Here is an 18,704-nt window from a genome sequence, read left to right as displayed (position 1 = left end):
AAATGAAGTTGGGCTTCTGTCCAACAATGCTGGAGGGAGCTTATGGAAGACTGTTTTATAAGGTGTCAGCAGCAAAAACACTCAGAACATTTATTGGTTGTGCAACAGTGACTGATCTTAAATGCATGCAGGAGTGGGTTCTGGGTATACTAACTTTATGAGCTCTCCAATGAAGTGGGTGGCTTTCTTTCATCCACCGACAGTTAAACATCTAATTTCACCAAACACCAATAGGCTACAGTGGAGTCCTTTTCTCATCTATTTTCTTCATATGCACTGAACCAATAAAACAGAATGTCAAGAGGCCCTCCTGGAGATTTGCCTTCACCTGTCCTGTTCTGTCGGATCAAGTGAGTAAAGGAAACCACTGAAGAATATTGAGAAGAGGTACTACACTGCCCTCCAGAGTGAGGACTATTCATTAATATTATCGTATGGACATATTCAGACAACCAATGAGTAAATGACTCAGCCGGTGATTTTACCTTTTATTGCTTAAACTGCCATCTGGAACAATCTATACCAAAAGGATAAATGTCTTTGCACATACATGAAGTCAAACCGAGTACAGTCATTGGGTAGAATATAAAAAGAATGGTCCTCAGATGACCTGCAGCTCTCAGAGCCTGCTGCAGGCCGCACAAACTTGCTGAAGGGCTAGCAGGAGTGCCTACGCCCAGGTTACATAAGCTAAGGCAAATTGGGTCAATTGCAGTGTGCCTACTAGTTAGTAGTAATCTTGTGGTGATGTGTTTTACCACATCAGTACTTCTATGTTGATTGCTATGTGACAGAAGAAACACAAGCAAATCATTGGTGGGAGTTTGAACTGTCAGCAAATAGACGACTGCAAAATTCCATAACATCAACGGAATCTGAAAGCACGACAAAGGTTTTGGACCAAGTAGGCAACACTGCAATCGACTCAGGATCATGTTGATTGGTTTGGACATACAAACAAACGGTTACACAAGTCAATCCATCCATCCAATCAGCCATACTGTTTTGTACACAAGATTAAGATTGGAAACATGACAGAGCCTAAACAAGGAGAACACCTCAGAAAGGGATAATAGCATTACCGTATGTAAAGGTACTTTCTGTAAGAAGGGGGTGAGGGGCAAGCTGTGGGGCAGGAGTGCAAAGGAATACAACTTGAGACTATATATTTCTGCAGGAGTTAATAGGGGAAAAATGCTAAATACATTTGTCAGAATTACATTGCATTCTTAAGATTGAAGGGGTGAAACTGTTTGACCAACACAGGGAATACCAGTTTGAGAATACGCTTTCATTCACGCCATCTCATCACCTTACATTATGCTGTAGGTGAGCATAAAGTAGATCACAGATTGCTTCAAAAACACATTCAAATAATTCTCACAAAGCTTTAACAGCGAAGCCGCTTTAAAAGAAATATATAATCTTAAAACAAAAGACAATTTAATCTGATGTCCGAGTCACCAGTCACTGGGATTCTTTTGCTTGTTTAACTTCAGTGCTCAAATACATGAATAACTGAAAGTCTTAAACCCATAAAACAATCTACAATTTGGAGACTTAAAATGCTAATTATTTTAAAGCCCTTTCGCCTACTTTTAAAAGGTTAACCCCTTACATTTTTCACAATACAACTACATACTGTTTTGTCAGTTGACAAGAAGCATTTATTTATTTACGCTGTGGCACTGAACACCTAAAATAGAATTTATGGAAAAATAAGCATTTACAAAAAGACATTTAAAACGTACTTAAGATTACCATCACTCCAAACCATATAGCGTAACATTAGTTTGTTCAGTCAATAAAGATAATAATACCTTTAATAATAATTGAATAACTATAGAATAATTCTGTTTAAAGAATTTTAGTGATGAAATGATTTGGTGTATACTGAAAAATGATGAATACTGAAATACACTAATACTCCATGTTTTCCCCCCATTGTAGCCAATAATGTACCAACCAAACAGAGGTGAGTGTTAACATGGTGATAGATACTTCCTGTTTTGAGTTCCACTGTTTCGGACTATAGAATAAGAATCTTCTATGGGTTCCGAGTTGTGAAAAGAATTATCAACATTTGGCACTAGTTTGATAGCTGTACGACAGAAAACCTTCTGGTTGCATTAAGTTGTACAAACGCTCTCAAACTAGATACAACAATAGTGAATTAGATTGATGGCACAATCAATGGAAACAATATGAGAAATGAAAAATACATTTGATTTCATGTAGCAATGGAGGATAAACAGGAGATCATAACATGAAAGCTACATAAGAAATGAGATGGAATCCTTATGCTTCCAGCATTCTTTTCATTCTGAAAGGAAAAATGTGAGAATTTTGTGAGAATGCCAAAACTTGACACTTTTATATGGAACCAAAATATCTGCATAATATTCATCATGGATCCTTACTTCACCATGTTTGATTGTCCCATCTTATCATTGGCCTGGCCTAACCTCGGCCAATCCACTACTAATCACTGTTCGTGTTTAAATTAGAGTAAAAAATATATATAAATATCAGTGAATGCAGTGAAGGCATACTGTATGAAGCTGGTACATGTAACATAACTGTTCCTGTATGGGTGACTAGGATGGCTAGCTGATGGGTAGCATAAAAACAGCTGACGCAAACGGATTACCAAATGAATTGACATTGAAGTAAAATTGCATTGGTGGACCCTGGGTCTAAAAGAGGGGGGGTTATGGGGTTACATAGCGGATTAGGGGTTACAGAGGATTAGGGATTACAGGGGAGGGTAAACCCCTCAGACAGACAGTGAAACAAAGCTGTTGTACTGTTGGATGTTGCGTTTGAGAATGTCCGAGCAGGGTCCGAGGACGCGTTCGAACCGTGGTCGGTCCAGCTTCACACACTTCAGAGGACCGCGGGCGACCACAGTGGCAGCACGGGGACGGTTCATCAGCAGGGCAATCTCACCTGGGAGAACGGAGTACATGGTCAGTACAAAACAGGCTTCACAAATTGGGTTAATTTCTGCTAATATAACATCTAAATATGTAAGAGGCTTGCCAAATCAGGTTAGAGCTTTGTGCTTTTCTCATCATATCACCTTAAAAATGTGAGATTCAGGCTTATATAGTGCATATACAAACAAATGAAGAAAGACAGTTGATGAGAAGAGAGGGAGAGCTGAAGCCTGAGCAGGTTCTTCTTACCAAAGTAGTCAGAAGGTTGTAATCTCCCAACCTCCACAAACTCCTCGTTCTCAGAGCGACGCTGCAACACAGCTGCAGAGCCCTACAGAACACAAACATCAGGGTAGTGTTCAGTAGGGAGAAGCGAAACAAACTAAATGAAACCCTAGAGTGACGTACATACCTCCAGTATGATGAAGAACTCGTCGCCAGGCTCTCCCTGCACCACGATCTTCTGTCCGTCATCAAACTGCACCGGCTCCAGAGAATCTGCCACCGTCAGACGCTCCCATTTGTCCAGAGACTCTAAGGGGATGGAATCACAAGACAGGGACATAAGTGACATCACAATAAAGAAACCACACACTGTACACCTAGGTGGTGGAGGAAGAGTTGTTAACATGTCTTGAAGGCCACTGTATGCATGTGGCTATAATCAGGGCCTAAAATTAACATCCGCCACCTGCTAAATGGAGGGTAGATTTGGGCATTGGTGGGTAAGATGTCTATTTCACTAATCACATTGCCGGGTGGTCAGTCCTCCACAATGCAAGCATTTCACTTGCATTTGTGAATAAAAATGGTCAAGTATGATCACATTTATAGTCAAATGCTGTAGTAGATTTTATCAAAGTATTTCTGCCATGTTTCATAGATGGGGAAAATAACTTTAAAAAGTAAATGTACTATGAATCCTATATAGCCTATCCCACCTCGCGCTGCAACACTGCCTGGCTAGGGGCTGTAAGCACATGAAGAGCTGAGTCAAATATTCATTTTTAGAAGTGCATGCATAAAAGTTGGTCTAATTTACTTGAAACGAAAGTCTACTGAAGTGAGACTTTGTGTTTCTTGGCTATTTACATAGTTTTGTTCACAAGCTGGGGTTGTTTTTCCAATGTTTGAGTTTCAACTGCTAGGTAAGAGAAGATAACGTTATTACCTGTCAGACTCAATCTCACAGGCACAAACATGACTGGAGTTGCATTACCACGGTAACATCCTGCCTTTTTGTGTCATCTAATATTTTGGTTAAAAGACAGGTCACAAAAAATGTAATGAAACAAATACCACTTCTTCTTACGAGTAATACATGTATTATTTTAGAAACATTACAAAGCATGCTCATCTGTTTTTTTGTGTAACTTTAGCAGAAAATAATATATTTTGGCTGGTAAAAAATCTGAGTGAATGGTAGATTTAAAAAATATATATATTCTTGGGTATGATGCTACAAGCTTGGCACACCTGTATTTGGGGAGTTTCTCCCATTCTTCTCTGCAGATCCTCTCAAGCTCTGTTCTGTTGGATGGGGAGCGTCACTGCACAGCTATTTTCAGGTTTTTCAAATCGGGTTCAAATCCCGGCTCTGGTTGGACCACTCAAGGACATTCAGAGACTTGTCCGAAGAAAACGCAGGAGTGGCTTGGCTGTGTGCTTAGGGTCGTTGTCCTGTTGGAAGTTGAACCTTCACCCCAGTCTGAGTGCTTTTTCCATCAAGGAGCTCTCTGTACTTTGCTCCGTTCATCTTTGCCTCAATCCTGACTAGTCTTCCAGCCCCTGCAGCTGAAAAACATCCCCACAGCATGATGCTGCCACCACATGCTTCACCATAGAGATGGTGCCAGGTTTCCTCCAGATGCGACGTTTGGCATTCAGGCCAAAGAGTTCAATCTTGGTTTCATCAGACCAGAGAATCTTGTTTCTCATGGTCTGAAAGTCATTTAGGTGCCTTTGGCAAACTCCAAGTGGACTTTCATGTGCCTTTTACTGAAGAGTGGCTTCTGTCTGGCCACTCTACCATAAAGGCCTGATTGGTGGAGTACTGCAAAGATGGGAGAACCTTCCAGAAGGACAACCATCTCCACAGAGGATCTCTGGAGCTCTGTCAGAGTGACCATCAGGTTTTTGGTCACCTCCCTGACCAAGGCCCTTGTCCCGCGATTGCTCGGTTTGGCCGGGTGGCCAGCTCTAGGAAGAGTCTTGGTGGTTCCAAACTTACTCCATTTAAGTATGATGGAACACAATGTGTTCTTGGGGACCTTCAATGTTGCAGAATTTGTTGGTACCCTTCCCCAGATCCGTGCCTGGACACCATCCTGTCTCGGAGCTCTACGGACACCATCCTGTCTCGGAGCTCTACGGACACCATCCTGTCTCGGAGCTCTACGGACACCATCCTGTCTCGGAGCTCTACGGACACCATCCTGTCTCGGAGCTCTACGGACACCATCCTGTCTCGGAGCTCTACGGACACCATCCTGTCTCGGAGCTCTACGGACACCATCCTGTCTCGGAGCTCTACGGACACCATCCTGTCTCGGAGCTCTACGGACACCATCCTGTCTCGGAGCTCTACGGACACCATCCTGTCTCGGAGCTCTACGGACACCATCCTGTCTCGGAGCTCTACGGACACCATCCTGTCTCGGAGCTCTACGGACACCATCCTGTCTCGGAGCTCTACGGACTATTCCGTTGACCCCATGGCTTAGTTTTTGCTCTCACATGCACAGCCAACTGTGGGATCTTATATAAACAGGTGTGTGCCTTTCCAAATCATATCCAATCAATTGAATTTACAGGTGGACTCAAATCAAGTTGTAGAAACATCTCAAGGATGATAGATGGAAACAGGATGCACCGGAGTTCAATTTCACATCTCATAGCAAAGGGTCTGAATATTTATGTAAATATATATATTTTTTTATATACATTTGCTAAAATTTCTAAAAACCTGTTTTCGCTTCGTCATTATGGGCTATTGTGTGTAGACAATTTTATAATAAGGCTGTGACATAACAATGTTGAAAAAGTCAAGGTGTCCGAATGCACTGTACATGCCAGTGGCTGGTGGACCAATTTTTGTTAACAGTGGCTATTATTATTATTATGAGCAGAAATGTCAAAAAGCTAAATAAACAGTGAACCTTACCTAAGATGGAAACTTTGCTGAGGAACTCCTCGTACATCTTCCTCTTCCTCAAAGTGCTTCCCTGTAAAGAATAACAACAAGTCATAATGTTTATTCCTGAGTTCTGACAATTGTTGTAAGCCTTCAAACATCATGCATAAACTGGTCATAAACGGCTTGCCTTCTGTAGTTGTCTGTATTTTCAATTCGTAAAATCCAGCAGTTATAAAAATACAATTTAAAAATCGCAGCAATTCTACATGTCCCTACTCATCGTTAATCACTCCAAATGTAAATCAAAGCATGTCAGTCAGGTGAAGTGTCAGAGCAGAGCAGGGCAAGGCTCACCATGAGTATCCTCCTGTAGCTGTCTCTGTCGATGCCCCACAGTTTGACGTTGCTCTTGGCTCGGACAGTGGCAGCCCTGGGGGTGCCGTAGATCAGGGCCAACTCTCCGAAGCTGCCCCCTTCCCCGATACTGGTCACACACTCGTTGTTCACATACACCTGGCAGGAAGGGGGAGAAGAGTATTTAGACATTAAGATCAGGTAACTTCGGCGTGTTACTGTCTCTACTAGATGTTGTTCACTGCCTATGTGTAAGTTGTTTCTTGTATGATATAGAAATAATGTGACGTAGCCATACAATTAGAATGCTAGATCTATGAGAGTAGGCATCGCTAAGGTAACAGATAATAGGGATCTGAATAGCAAAGTAACATATGACAGCAACAAAAAAACAGTCTAAAAAGACAGTTGCAAAAATAAGCCTGTCACATTCAGGAGGGAAAAAAACAAGGCAAGCTTTCAACTTGGGGGCCTGTTTTTTATCAAACTGGAATGCTTGTGTGAGAATGTTGGTTTATTAATACAAGAGTCATTGTGCAAAAAATGTGTGTGTTCCTAAAATACATCAAGAGACTTACATCCGTCTCTCCTTGGTCGATGACGTAGAAATTATCTCCCTCATCACCTGAGAGAGAAGGAAGACATTGTTAATCTTTTCTCTGGAATAAAAAGACACTTCAGGTCTACTTGAATTTCCACTGAATCAAAAGGACAACGAGAACCTACTGTACCTTGCATAATAACAGTCTCTCCAGCGATGTAGGTAACTGAAAACATGGCGTCAAAGATGTCGCTGTGAATAAAGATTGTGTTTGTAAAGTTTCAGGTTTGTGTCATGATAAGTGGGATTGATCTAAACTCACATTGACAACCAATCTTTACAGACAAATCAAGGAAAATTAACAACAAAGCCTGTTAACAACATACCTCCTCTCGTTGTCATCCAAGTGAGAGAAAAGCACATTCTTTTCGATAGCTTTAGCTAGGGCAGCCATTGTTTTGTAGTCTTTAGGAATGACCTTGAAAACAAAAACCATCCATGTTTAAGCAAATCACCCTAAGTATTCACAAAATCTCCAGCCAGCCTATAGATATGACTGTAAGTAGATAATATTGTTTTGTGGGCTGGTCTAAATGACTGCATTTTGTCAGATCCTTTGTTGTTTTAGTAGAGCCATGCTTTTCAAGATGATGTAAGTTTTTATGTGTGCAGTTGTGTGATGTATGCGTACGGTATGTTGTATGAGTGTCTGTGCATCCTCACCTTTCTGACATAGGATGCAGCGTCCTCCTCTGTGTAGACCTCAGCACTGATGGCTCCTCTCCGCCGGCGACCCTTGACAACAGGGTTCATGGGAGGAGATACCTCCTCATCCCGGGAGTCAGAACGGCTGCTGGCCTTCTGCTGGTTCAGGATTTGCTTGGCCTCCTCCTGCATGGTTCACAGGTCAGAGGTCACACACAGCCAATCAGCTGCCAGGGCAAGAATTTACAATATAAAGGCACTACAATTATAAAACTAGTTTCATGTAAGGCCATGGGCCTGGAGGCACACAGCTGGATGAAGCACACAGCTGGATGATGCCCACAGTTGGACACACACTACACACTACCCGCCCAGACTCACATTCTCCAGCCTCTCGAAGTACTCTCTGAGGAAGGCCATGGGTCTGTCAGGCCTAGAGGTACACAGCTGGACGATGCAGTCCTTCAGCAGCTGCTGGATGTTGTGTTTCTGCACGTACAGCTCACACTCCCTCAGACTCCTCTCCTCCTCGCTGCTCGTACTGCCCGACGCCATCACGATTGAAGACGCGTTACTGCTCTGCTACGACCTGGTGAACTGGCGAATTCTGGCCTCGAAACTAGAGATTGAGAGAGACAACTTGGATTGCTTCTATTACGCGTACTTCTATTACGCGTATATATATATTTTTTGAAATAGTTACAATCTTCTTCTAATGTGGTTGTTATAGTCTTATAACATCTGATAACTGGCTAAAATGCAGATGCGAGAGGGGAAGAGAGGGAGGGACTAATTGGAAGGGGTTAGAGGAAGGGAGGGAGAGTGTGAGACAGAAGGGAAAAGAGATAGGCATTTCAGGGATGCTTGAGGGTAACTTGGTCATATGATGTGATTAAGTCTTAAGTGGTGGTAAACAGATAGGCCCAAACAACAAAACTGTATCCTTGTTTGATGGGGGAAGAAAAGTTACATTTCTTATCAGTTTCATCATGCTGAGGTCTGGATTACTGTGTATCATATGCCATTTAAATAGGACCATGTCATTACTAATCTGTCAAAGTAGATTTAGATTTATAATATTGACCCCCCCCCAAAAATGGAGCTAGTAGCAAGTATGACATGCTGCTTTACTACAAACGAGAGGATCTGGTGCACAATGCAACCCTTTGGTGGTAGATCATGAAGAGTCAAATGATAGAAACAACCATTTACATCAAGTATCAATAAAATAAATAGTTAACCGAGCTACTGCTGATTAGGATTTCAGACAGTTCTTGAATGTCCTGCTGTTTAGCAATGCTTTTTGCTCTGGCGTTTTCAATACTGCCCATGAACTGTCTCCTGGAATAATATGACAGATCCCCCACCAAAAAGAAACATTCAAAATGACCTTGCTTTCAAAACATTGACTGGAGCAGTAACGTTACAACTTCGTTAAATTAGAAGGCAAACTATGGTTGGCTAACAACAAACATGGAAAACAAGGTACATTTCGGTTGCATCAATGCTAGCTAGCCAGGCAACTCTGATAATTTATTTGTTAAATATACAACGCTACGTTAGCTAGGAGCATAAGAGATGACAGCAACCAATACCTAACTGCCCTGGCCTATAATACTCTACCGTTAGCCATCTAACGTTACTATAGTTAGTACGCATCAGATGGCTGTTTAATCGCACCTTACTAGTACGTTAGCGAACTTAAATAAACATAATCATGACGAAGCTAGCTTGCTAAAACTGTATTGATGGATATTAAATCTATCAACCAGCTAGGTAGCTAGAAACCTAGTTGGCATTTTGGCCTGCAAAGCCAGTCAGTCCAGAGATACTTCAATTCTGGCCAGTCTTGCCAATGACGCCATCTTGAGCTCTATCATAAACAAATACAAGGCGGAGGCTACATATCCCGCGATCGCAATGGCATCAATTTCAAACTATGTGGCGCAATACTTACAAGAATCCGCAAATTATTGGCGAGCCCTTTGACACTAACTCGGATTTGGATGTTATTTCCACAAGCTCACCAAATATCTCCCTTCGATTTTTCCAAAAACTTGGACCGCTGCCCCACCGGATATGGGGTTAGAACCAATCACGAACCGTCATTGACGTCAATTCGCCTCATTCTGACACGTGAGCCGTAACCCTTGGCAACATTAAAGGGGAACGCATGGAAATCATGACGTCAATGGGAAATCAATAGCAGATATAAGGACCTGATAGCCTCATTAATTTCCCATGAACGGTGGAGCGTCCTCTATTCAAATAGTACTGTAATGACCCTCGACCTTCTAGCTATCGACTGTGCCGCAAAAGCATGCTCCTGCGGCAGGGTCGATTTCCGCGCTTATAAACCCAGGGTCGTTACAGTACTCGATGCATGAATATTTTGTGAGGATATTGTTATTTTATGAAGATAAATGTTCTACACATTGTGCTTCAGCAGTTTAACCTTAATATAAACAATAGATGGCTGATCGCAGTGCCATTGGATTAGATTATGTTTAATGACTGATCAGCCAAGGAATATGTCAAATGCAGTGTTGTACAGATGTAGGATCTTAATTAGAGCCAGTTTGCTACAGCAGTAAAATAATCATGGAGCAAAATGAAATGTTAATTATTCAGTGGATTATAATTCAAGTACATTTTTGTAGGGGTCGACACCCTTTCGTTAGGGCACATCAAGTCTGACATTTCAAAGTGGAAATTACAAACTTTAGAAGCCAATTTTAAAACTCAAAGACACTACAAATGTGCATTTCCTGCATAGCAGGAAAATTCTCTGCAACAAAACAGTGATCAATTTAAGTAAAATCCTATATATGTATGTATTGCTTTTGTGCAAACTCTGCAAAACTTCACAGAGAGATGTAGCAAAGATGCGGTCAGCAAAACACTTGATGGGTCCATCCAATCAAAACAATCAAAACAATTCCTCGTGCCCAAAGAAGGTAAAGTGAACCAATCGCAATCGTGTAATGGGCGGTGCTCTCTGCACTGTTTTCTTGTAAACCAATCAGATACAAGCTATGAAAAGGTCGGCCAATCTGAGTGATGCAGAGGTAATGTTCTAACCAGCCAATAGAAAACTAGGCAAAAGTCACGGATACAGCCCTCAGCGGTTTTGTTTCACTTGTCGGTCTCCTGTTAAGGATAAAAACAGAGCAATTACAAGCGCCTTCCTCAAAAAGTAAAAAACAATAACAGGGAATTATAGTTTCAGGATTCAAACCAACTGTTTGTAATTTGTATAGCATTTATTACATTGTATTAACTCATCTCTAGCGCATACGTGTGTAGAGGAGCTGGGTTACAGAGTGATCGATCAGGACCCAGCTCTCCAAACTAGGGCAGTGGAGCTGGAGAATAACCGTGGACGAGATGGAGGACCGGGAGACCTTCGACGGTCCAGGAGGGCCTCAAGACTTTATCAGCTCCTCGTTCAACCAGGACACCACGTAATCTAACGGATTCTCCTTGTCATACTGCTAGATATATTCTAATTGCATAATCTATGGCCGAAGTAAATCCTTATGCTTCCAGCTATAATATGGTCTGTAGCAGAAATATGTTAGTGTGTGAATTGTATCTTCAAACCTCACCCACTTGTGCAGTTTGTTTATCGCTGTTAATCCAATTGTCCCATGGTGTCTCTTCAACACTGTTCCTAAAATATAGGTTACTAGCTTGTGAAGTAGGCCACCACACTACTAAGGCCTATTGATAGTCAGATAAAAGTAGCCAATCTAGATTTGACCTTCAGTGGAGATACTGGTCAGCAGACTACACACTAAAAACACATGGTTCTATATAGTGCCAAATCAGGGTTATTTGGCTTCTAACATATCCACCTCATTCTCGAACGCTTTTAAAACACGGAAGCCAAACCCGGAAACTATGGATACTCCACGCTCGTGCATTATCATAATTAATATGTGCGCCACTAGAAAGGGGATAAGGGATTTTAGAATCACTTAAAATAAGGGTTGTGTTTCCTGTAGACTTACCCTGGCGTGACGTTTTGATAACCATGTAAATCTCTCTCGGATAAGGTGATTTATCAATATATTCGTCTGTATTTACTCTCAGATTCGAAAATGTTAATTAGCATCAAGAGACATCATGCAAAACTACAAATCCATGTAAGCTCCTGCACGTCATCTCTAGCTGACACTTTTGCTAACATGTATTTTGTCAATTTAAAACTTGCACGAGACAGTTCACAGAATTTTCCATGTAAAGAAATGTAATCAATGTATTGATTAATACATTAGCTAACATATTAGATAGTTAATCCAGAGATTCTTACCTTTGTCTCGATTCGGCAGTCTTGTTGTCCAGATCATCATGGCATTTTTAGTTCTTTATGACAGCCATTAGCAGCTAATCAGCATTTAATGTTTTTTTTTATGGGGGGCAATATCATGCAATCTTGATCAAAGTCACCTTGCCCTGGAGAGATTTACGTGGTTATCAAAATGTCAAGCCAGGGTAAGCCTACACGAAACACAGCCCTTATTTTAAGTGTTTATAAAATACCATATGGGAAAAATGAATGGTGGAAAAACGATTGGAACCATTTCCCTGTTTGACTTCTATGTTTTATGGGCATTATGACTCTTACTGTGGTACTCTTTTATGCTGTAATTTACTTGAATGGAGACGCCTGTTCTATTCATTCTTATTTCAATTTTAGAGCCGTACAAGTTTTTTACATTTTGGTTTAATAGCCATATTATATTATAAAAATCCCACAGGTTTTATTATGTTTATTAACCAGTTAAATTAGGTGCTAGCTGTGGAACTGCTGGGGGACCCTGGGGAGAGAATTGAGAACTACTGACTTAGTCAACTGTTCATAAAACACGGTCACTGGCCTAAGTCATATACTGTATAACATATGATAGCATAACACAACATTTTAGATAAACTGCAATGACACTCACTCACAGTTGCACAGAAATATCTGTGAGCAAACCAGGCCCCAAAATATTCAAATGAGCTGCCATCCCTACATTTTAATTTTCACAAAAAAAAGGAAATAACATTTTTTTGAACAGCAAATAACTATTGAAGGGCTCAAAGTGTTCTTTTTGTCAGTATGGTTCCACATAGAACCATCACTCTTCGCCAAGAACACTTGAGGAACCCACATTTTTTGTGTGTATTGTGCAAGTCTGTCTCAGACGAGGACACATGCAATGAGTTTTGGAACTGTCAATTACTTAGGCTATCACAACTGCATGCATGGGGCGGTTGGATGTATTGGATAATGGCAACATTAGTGTGAGTGAGAACGGAGCATCCAGACATTGTTGATCTACAGGTCAATTACAGGTGTAATAACAGCTGTTTGGCTGGGGTCTGGTGTCATAAACAATCCAGGTGGTCAAACAGACACATTGACATTAACTCTCCCATTTTCAATCATTCTCAGCAGTTAGGCTATTTGTTGCCTGGCTGGGCAAGCCTATATCCCACTGAACCACACACCCGATCAACTCTGGGTAGCGGTTGCCCTCAGGCACACATCTAGGATCAGCTCACCCTCCCGATAGCGTAACCTAAACCATAAGGGAGGAAAACATTAAACTAATCTTAAATCAGTGTCTATTCTAGAATGAATATCCTATACTCCATCCTATTCCACCTGTTGACAGATGCCTGCCCCTCTTTTTCTCTACACAGTATTGCTGTGTATGCCCATAGATAGTGTGCTTGATTATCAGTGCTGTTTGAAGTGCTTAGGGCAATCACATCCTTTCGCAACAGCAAATGGGGATCCTAAAAATATATATAATAATAATACATGACCTGATTCAACTCTTGATTCAACTCTTGATTCAACTCTTGATTCAACTCTTGATTCAACTCTTGATTCAACTCTTGATTCAACTCTTGATTCAACTCTTGTTGTGTTGGCTATACAGCACACTGTGTATCCTTAATTTCCCCATGACTGCTATATATAGCTCACTGGGTAGTGAGGCATTGCACGTATTGCCTACACTTCCGAGTGTTAGCCGAGTGTGTGTATGGCTGTCCTTAGAAAACAACATCCTCTGCCTTCAGTGGTACAATCAGCCTTGGTCCAGTCAGCCTTTCCACTCATAAACATTGTGTCATCTCATTTTCTATTGTATGGTTTTTCTGTTATATGTGCATTTATCTCCATAGCTTAAGACCCCTATGGTATATGATTTACATAGATTATGGCACCACAAGTTAACATCTACAGTACTAGTCAAAAGTTTGGACACCTACTCATTCAAGGGTCTTTCATAATTTTTTACTATTTTCTACATTGTAATAGTTAAGACATCAAAACTATGAAATAACACATGGAATCATGTAGTAACCAAAAAAGTGTTCTCTTTGTGTCTCAGGTCTCTATCAGTGGGCACTAAGTCAGGCTACAGACTCTTCTCTGTCACCTCGGTGGACAAGATGGACTGCATCCACGAAGGAGGTGAGTGAGTTTCCTTATAGCCTGTGTGTACTGGTAGCTAGTAACTACAATTAAACACTGGCAGATGTTCACTAAACTGGTATCATAAGGACAGGGACAAAACAAGCACCTAGTAAGCTGTGGTCAGGTCAACCAGCGTGGTTGTACAGTAGTCTCTGTAACCAGAGAACAAGTTCTAAGCTGACACAGTCCACCCTCTCCCACTTTTGTAAACAATGGTTGTGAGTTAAGTGTTACACCATAAACCTGTTCCCAGTAATGCATTCTACAAGTATTTTATCAGTGTTTCCTATCACGGTGAGAGGAAAGTGTCAGCGTATTAATGTTTTGGCTTGAGTGTCAAATACAAAAATCAAATACAATTTTGTCACATGCGCCAAATACAGCAGGCGTAGTAGACCTTACCGTGAAATGCTTACTTACAAGCCCTTAACCAACAATGCAGTTTTAAGAAAAATAAAAGTTCAGAAAATATTAAACTATGAAATGAATGTGATGGAATGTGCGCCTGCGGAGTGTGTACGTGTTTGCGTGTCGTTGCATGTGTGCTCTATGCACATGTTTACCGGTGTGTGTGTGTATTCTATGCAAAGTGTTGTTTTTATATAAGCACATCTATGTGATTTAACCCTTCCCGCACACTTCCTTCCCTCCCGTTCCCAGCGGAGTCTCCAGACGTGTACATCGTGGAGCGGTTGTTCTCCAGCAGTCTGGTGGTGGTGGTCAGTCTCTCCATGCCCCGACGTATGAACGTCTACCACTTCAAGAGAGGAACAGAGATCTGCAACTATAGCTACTCCAACAACATCCTCTCAGTCAGGCTCAACAGACAGGTAATGGCCATCGGAGGCCCCATTCCAAACCCACTCCTCACCCCAGATTGAGGCCCACCTACGAGGGATTCCCATTCCAAACCTTATAGCTCTGCGGTAACATTTCTCTCTCCGTCCCCTGTAGAGGATGGTAGTATGTCTGGAGGAGTCAGTCTACATCCACAACATCAAAGACATGAAGCTGCTCAAGACACTGCTCAACATACCACACAACCCCTCAGGTACTGAATAAACACGTAGGCACACACACACACACGATGCGTACCCTCAACTATGCTCCGTTTTTAAACACAGACACACCCTCCAACCCGTCAGGTCTCTGTGCCCTCTCTGTGAACCATGGTAACTCCTACCTGGCGTACCCTGGCAGTGAGACCATCGGGGAGATCATGGTTTATGACGCCAACAACCTGGTAAGACCTGACATTCAAACTTCTTCTGCCACCGCTGCTATTCAAGTCAGTCTACACAGCACAACGCAGGGGGTATTCATGTTGATCTCAATGGCAGCTTTGCGATTAGGTTGTAATCGTTGTTTGCAGTGGTAGTGGAAATGCCTTAATACTTTTGAGTACATGGAGTACAGTCATTGCATGTCACAGCTGTTGAAGTGGTCACAGGTTAATGTCAATGACGTATGACCTGTGTCTTCCTCAGAGCACGGTGACGATGATCCCAGCCCATGACAGTCCCCTTGCAGCTCTCACATTCAACGTGTCAGGAACCAAACTGGCCAGCGCCTCCGAGAGGGTGAGTCTGACTGTTCCTCCCTCTGTCTTTCTGTTTATCTCTGCATGTCTTTCTATTGTATCTCTCTATATATACACTGAGTATACCAAGCATTAGGAACACCTTCCTAATATTGAGTTGCGTTCCACAGGGATGCTGGCCCATGTTGACTACAATGCTTCCCACAGTTGTGTCAAGTTCGCTGGATGTCCTTTGGGTGGTGGACCATTCTTGATACACACAGGAAACTGTTGAGCATGAAAAACACAGCAACGTTGCAGTTCTTGACACAAACCGGTGCGCCTGGAACCTACTTCCATACCCTGTTGAAAGGCACTTAAGTCTTTTGTCTTGCCAATTCACCCCCTGAATGGCACACATACACAAGCCATGACTCAATTGTCTCAAGGCTTAAAAATCATTCTTTAACCTGTCTCCTCCCCTTCATCTATACTGATTGAAGTGGATTTAACAAGTGGCATCAATAAGGGATCCTAACGTTCACCTGGTCATGGAAAGAGCAGGTGTTCTTAATGTTTTGTACACTCAGTGTGTCACTCTGTTCTCTGTGTACAATAGTTCTGTCTGACCATCTCCTCCTCCTCCCCAGGGTACAGTGATCCGAGTGTTCACCATCCCAGAGGGACAAAGACTGTTTGAGTTCCGCAGAGGGATGAAGAGGTCCGTTTATGACAGACAGACTACAGAAACACATACAATAGTACAGCTGATAGACACAATACTTTAGAATGTCTCAACAAGGTTTTGTAGGGGTAGGTTTGGTCTCTTGAGGATGATGACTTTTACCATGTGTGTTTGTCTCAGGTACGTGAGTATTAGCTCATTGTCCTTTAGTTCAGATGCCCAGTTCCTCTGTGCCTCCAGCAACACGGAAACGGTCCATATCTTCAAACTGGAACGTCACAGCCCCAGGTACACACTGTTTACTCTCTTTTGAGTTTGTTGTGTTGATTGTGTTACAACCTGGCCCTTTCTGGTCCTCAGTGGCTAGTTGTCAGGAGTGGAAGATGCTTTGTGTTACAGTTGTCTTTGTAGTCAGTTGGGAAGAGGAGTGTGATTGACTTGTTGAGTGTGACTATGTCTCTTCTGCCTGTCTAGTCAAGAGGGGGGATGTCCTACGTGGGGTGCATACGTGGGAAAGATGTTCACAGCAGCCAGCACCTACCTTCCCTCCCAGGTCTCTGACATGATGCACCAGGACCGGGCCTTCGCCACTGTACGACTTAACATGTTCGGTCTCAAGAACATCTGCGCCTTGGCCACGTAAGTTTGTGTGTGTTTGCGGGGGGATGGTGTGTGTCTGTGTGCATTTCGATGTTTGGTAACTCTTTATTTGACAGTCCTATTTGTTATGATTTTCAGGGTTCAGAAGCTGCCTCGTCTGCTGGTGGCGTCATCAGATGGACATATCTACATCTATAACATCGACACACAGGAGGGAGGAGAGTGTGTGTTGGTCAGGAAACATAGGTGAATAAGTGTGAGCCTCAGGGTTGGTGTCAATTCCATTTAAATTACAGTAATTTCAGGAAGTACACTGAAAGTCCCATTTAATTTCTCTTCATTGCTTTTCAATCAGAAATTTGGTTTACTTTCTGAATTGACTGGAATTTAAATAGAATATTCCCTGGTGTGTGTGGAAGCATGTTTGTATATGCACTTCTGTGCGTGTGTATTTGCTCTCAGGCTCTTTTTGTTTTCTCCAGACTATTTGAAGGAGATAAGGAGCCACAGGAAGAACAACAGGAAGAGGAGGAGCTTGAGGATAGAAGGTCCCTCCCACCATCAAACAGCCTATCATACGCTGCCACTGTGGCTCTCCCCTCGACCCCACCCTCTTCTACCACTCTCACAGGTATTATGTGGATGTTTGGTTATGTGTATGGTTTGTGTGTATGGTTTGTATCTGTCTTACCTTGTGTAATTTAGTCTGGTGATGTGACCTTTTGTCATCTCTCCTCTCTTTCCATCTTCTTCTTCTCCATCCCTCAATCCTCCTCCCAGGCTACTTAGATGGAGGGGCTAAGAAAGGCGATGTGATCCCTGAACATGAGTTTACCAAGGGACCTGTCTGTCTGGATGACAAGAACGAGTTTCCTCCAGTCAACAACCAGAGCAACTGACCCAACTTTTCCTGGGAACCAATCAACTGGAGCCATTCAAGCTAGAAGGGATATCAGTATTCAGAGAACCCCCCCCCCCCCCCCCCAGGTCCCACCACCATGTCCCCAATGAGGCAGATAGGAGAAATGTAGAAGCCACAATGGTGATTGGTTACTATCGTGCGCCACTCAGAAGTAGAGTATGGATAGACAGTAGACCTGTCTCTGTACATTGTCTTATACCTGGCCCTGAAGGTCAATATGAATACAAACATTTCATTCCCTAACTATCAGAATGAAAGGAGGTCTGGGCACTGAAGTTGTAGCCTTTTTAACATGGTTAAAAAGGGACTTTAATATTTAATTGCATTTATATACAGCTATCGATAAGTGTTCAAAGTGCTTAACATTGTCAAAAGGGGAAGAGGCAAAACCATTCAATTGTACTTTTATAACCTCTTAGTATCGTTAAGTGATATATAACACTGACTGGATAGTGAAGTCTGAGTCCTATTCTGCTGCTTGATGCAGATTGGCTAGAACCCAGTGTAGGGTGGCAGAGAGGGGCCCAGAGACTGAGGCTTATCAGTGGGCTCTAGCTGTGGCACGCCCTGAGAAAGAAGGGGGAGGGAAGAGAAAGAAAGAGGGGGGGCTTCTGTCATGTCTGAAGCGATAGTTTTCGAACAGCGCTAAGAAAAAAAAGAGTCAAATACTGAAATGTGAAAAATCAAATCAAATCAAATTTATTTATATAGCCCTTCGTACATCAGCTGATATCTCAAAGTGCTGTACAGAAACCCAGCCTAAAACCCCAAACAGCAAACAATGCAGGTGTAAAAGCACGGTGGCTAGGAAAAACTCCCTAGAAA

The 18,704-nt window shown here is 42.3% G+C and overlaps 2 protein-coding genes across 5 annotated transcripts; one reads left to right on the top strand and one right to left on the bottom strand.

Annotated features, from left to right (window-relative positions):
* Window positions 1–475: 475 nt before the first annotated feature.
* On the bottom strand, window positions 476–11,555 carry prkar1ab (protein kinase, cAMP-dependent, regulatory, type I, alpha (tissue specific extinguisher 1) b). Of its 2 annotated transcripts, none has more exons than XM_046357172.1 (11): window positions 11,288–11,555; window positions 8,057–8,294; window positions 7,694–7,861; window positions 7,357–7,448; window positions 7,161–7,222; window positions 7,008–7,054; window positions 6,430–6,588; window positions 6,103–6,163; window positions 3,352–3,473; window positions 3,189–3,270; window positions 476–2,949 (listed from the first exon to the last, which is right to left on the bottom strand). In XM_046357172.1, exons 2-11 carry the CDS (start codon window positions 8,228–8,230, stop codon window positions 2,777–2,779), a joined length of 1,140 nt encoding a protein of 379 aa, XP_046213128.1. In that variant the 5' UTR covers window positions 8,231–8,294; window positions 11,288–11,555; the 3' UTR covers window positions 476–2,776. The 2 variants fall into 2 exon arrangements, with proteins under 2 accessions (XP_046213128.1, XP_046213127.1); XM_046357171.1 differs by lacking the exon at window positions 11,288–11,555 and adding an exon at window positions 9,633–9,790.
* LOC124040213 (WD repeat domain phosphoinositide-interacting protein 1-like) lies at window positions 10,771–18,683 on the top strand. 3 transcript variants are annotated; one of them, XM_046357168.1, is made up of 12 exons: window positions 10,771–11,139; window positions 14,068–14,150; window positions 14,814–14,983; window positions 15,108–15,204; window positions 15,278–15,396; window positions 15,641–15,733; window positions 16,323–16,393; window positions 16,538–16,645; window positions 16,832–16,996; window positions 17,096–17,203; window positions 17,440–17,588; window positions 17,738–18,683. In XM_046357168.1, exons 1-12 carry the CDS (start codon window positions 11,063–11,065, stop codon window positions 17,854–17,856), a joined length of 1,359 nt encoding a protein of 452 aa, XP_046213124.1. In that variant the 5' UTR covers window positions 10,771–11,062; the 3' UTR covers window positions 17,857–18,683. The 3 variants fall into 3 exon arrangements, with proteins under 3 accessions (XP_046213124.1, XP_046213126.1, XP_046213125.1); XM_046357170.1 differs by having other exon boundaries at window positions 10,771–11,823; XM_046357169.1 differs by having other exon boundaries at window positions 10,772–11,139; window positions 15,299–15,396.
* Window positions 18,684–18,704: the final 21 nt, after the last annotated feature.

This window comes from Oncorhynchus gorbuscha, linkage group LG07, assembly GCF_021184085.1.
Source record: "Oncorhynchus gorbuscha isolate QuinsamMale2020 ecotype Even-year linkage group LG07, OgorEven_v1.0, whole genome shotgun sequence".
NCBI classification, from domain to species: Eukaryota; Metazoa; Chordata; class Actinopteri; order Salmoniformes; family Salmonidae; genus Oncorhynchus; species Oncorhynchus gorbuscha.
This window is presented reverse-complemented; position numbering and strand designations above follow the sequence as displayed.

Excerpts from the sequence above, each read along its gene's own strand:
- prkar1ab (XM_046357172.1), bottom strand. The coding sequence starts at position 8,230 with ATGGCGTCGGGCAGTACGAGCAGCGAGGAGGAGAGGAGTCTGAGGGAG. Across the intron at positions 7,055-7,160 it reads AGAGACTGTTATTATGCAAG|GTGATGAGGGAGATAATTTC; the intron begins GTACAGTAGGTT and ends CTTCTCTCTCAG. Across the intron at positions 6,164-6,429 it reads GCTACAGGAGGATACTCATG|GGAAGCACTTTGAGGAAGAG; the intron begins GTGAGCCTTGCC and ends TATTCTTTACAG.
- LOC124040213 (XM_046357168.1), top strand. The coding sequence starts at position 11,063 with ATGGAGGACCGGGAGACCTTCGACGGTCCAGGAGGGCCTCAAGACTTT. Across the intron at positions 15,397-15,640 it reads TTTATGACGCCAACAACCTG|AGCACGGTGACGATGATCCC; the intron begins GTAAGACCTGAC and ends TGTCTTCCTCAG. Across the intron at positions 16,646-16,831 it reads CTGGAACGTCACAGCCCCAG|TCAAGAGGGGGGATGTCCTA; the intron begins GTACACACTGTT and ends CTGCCTGTCTAG.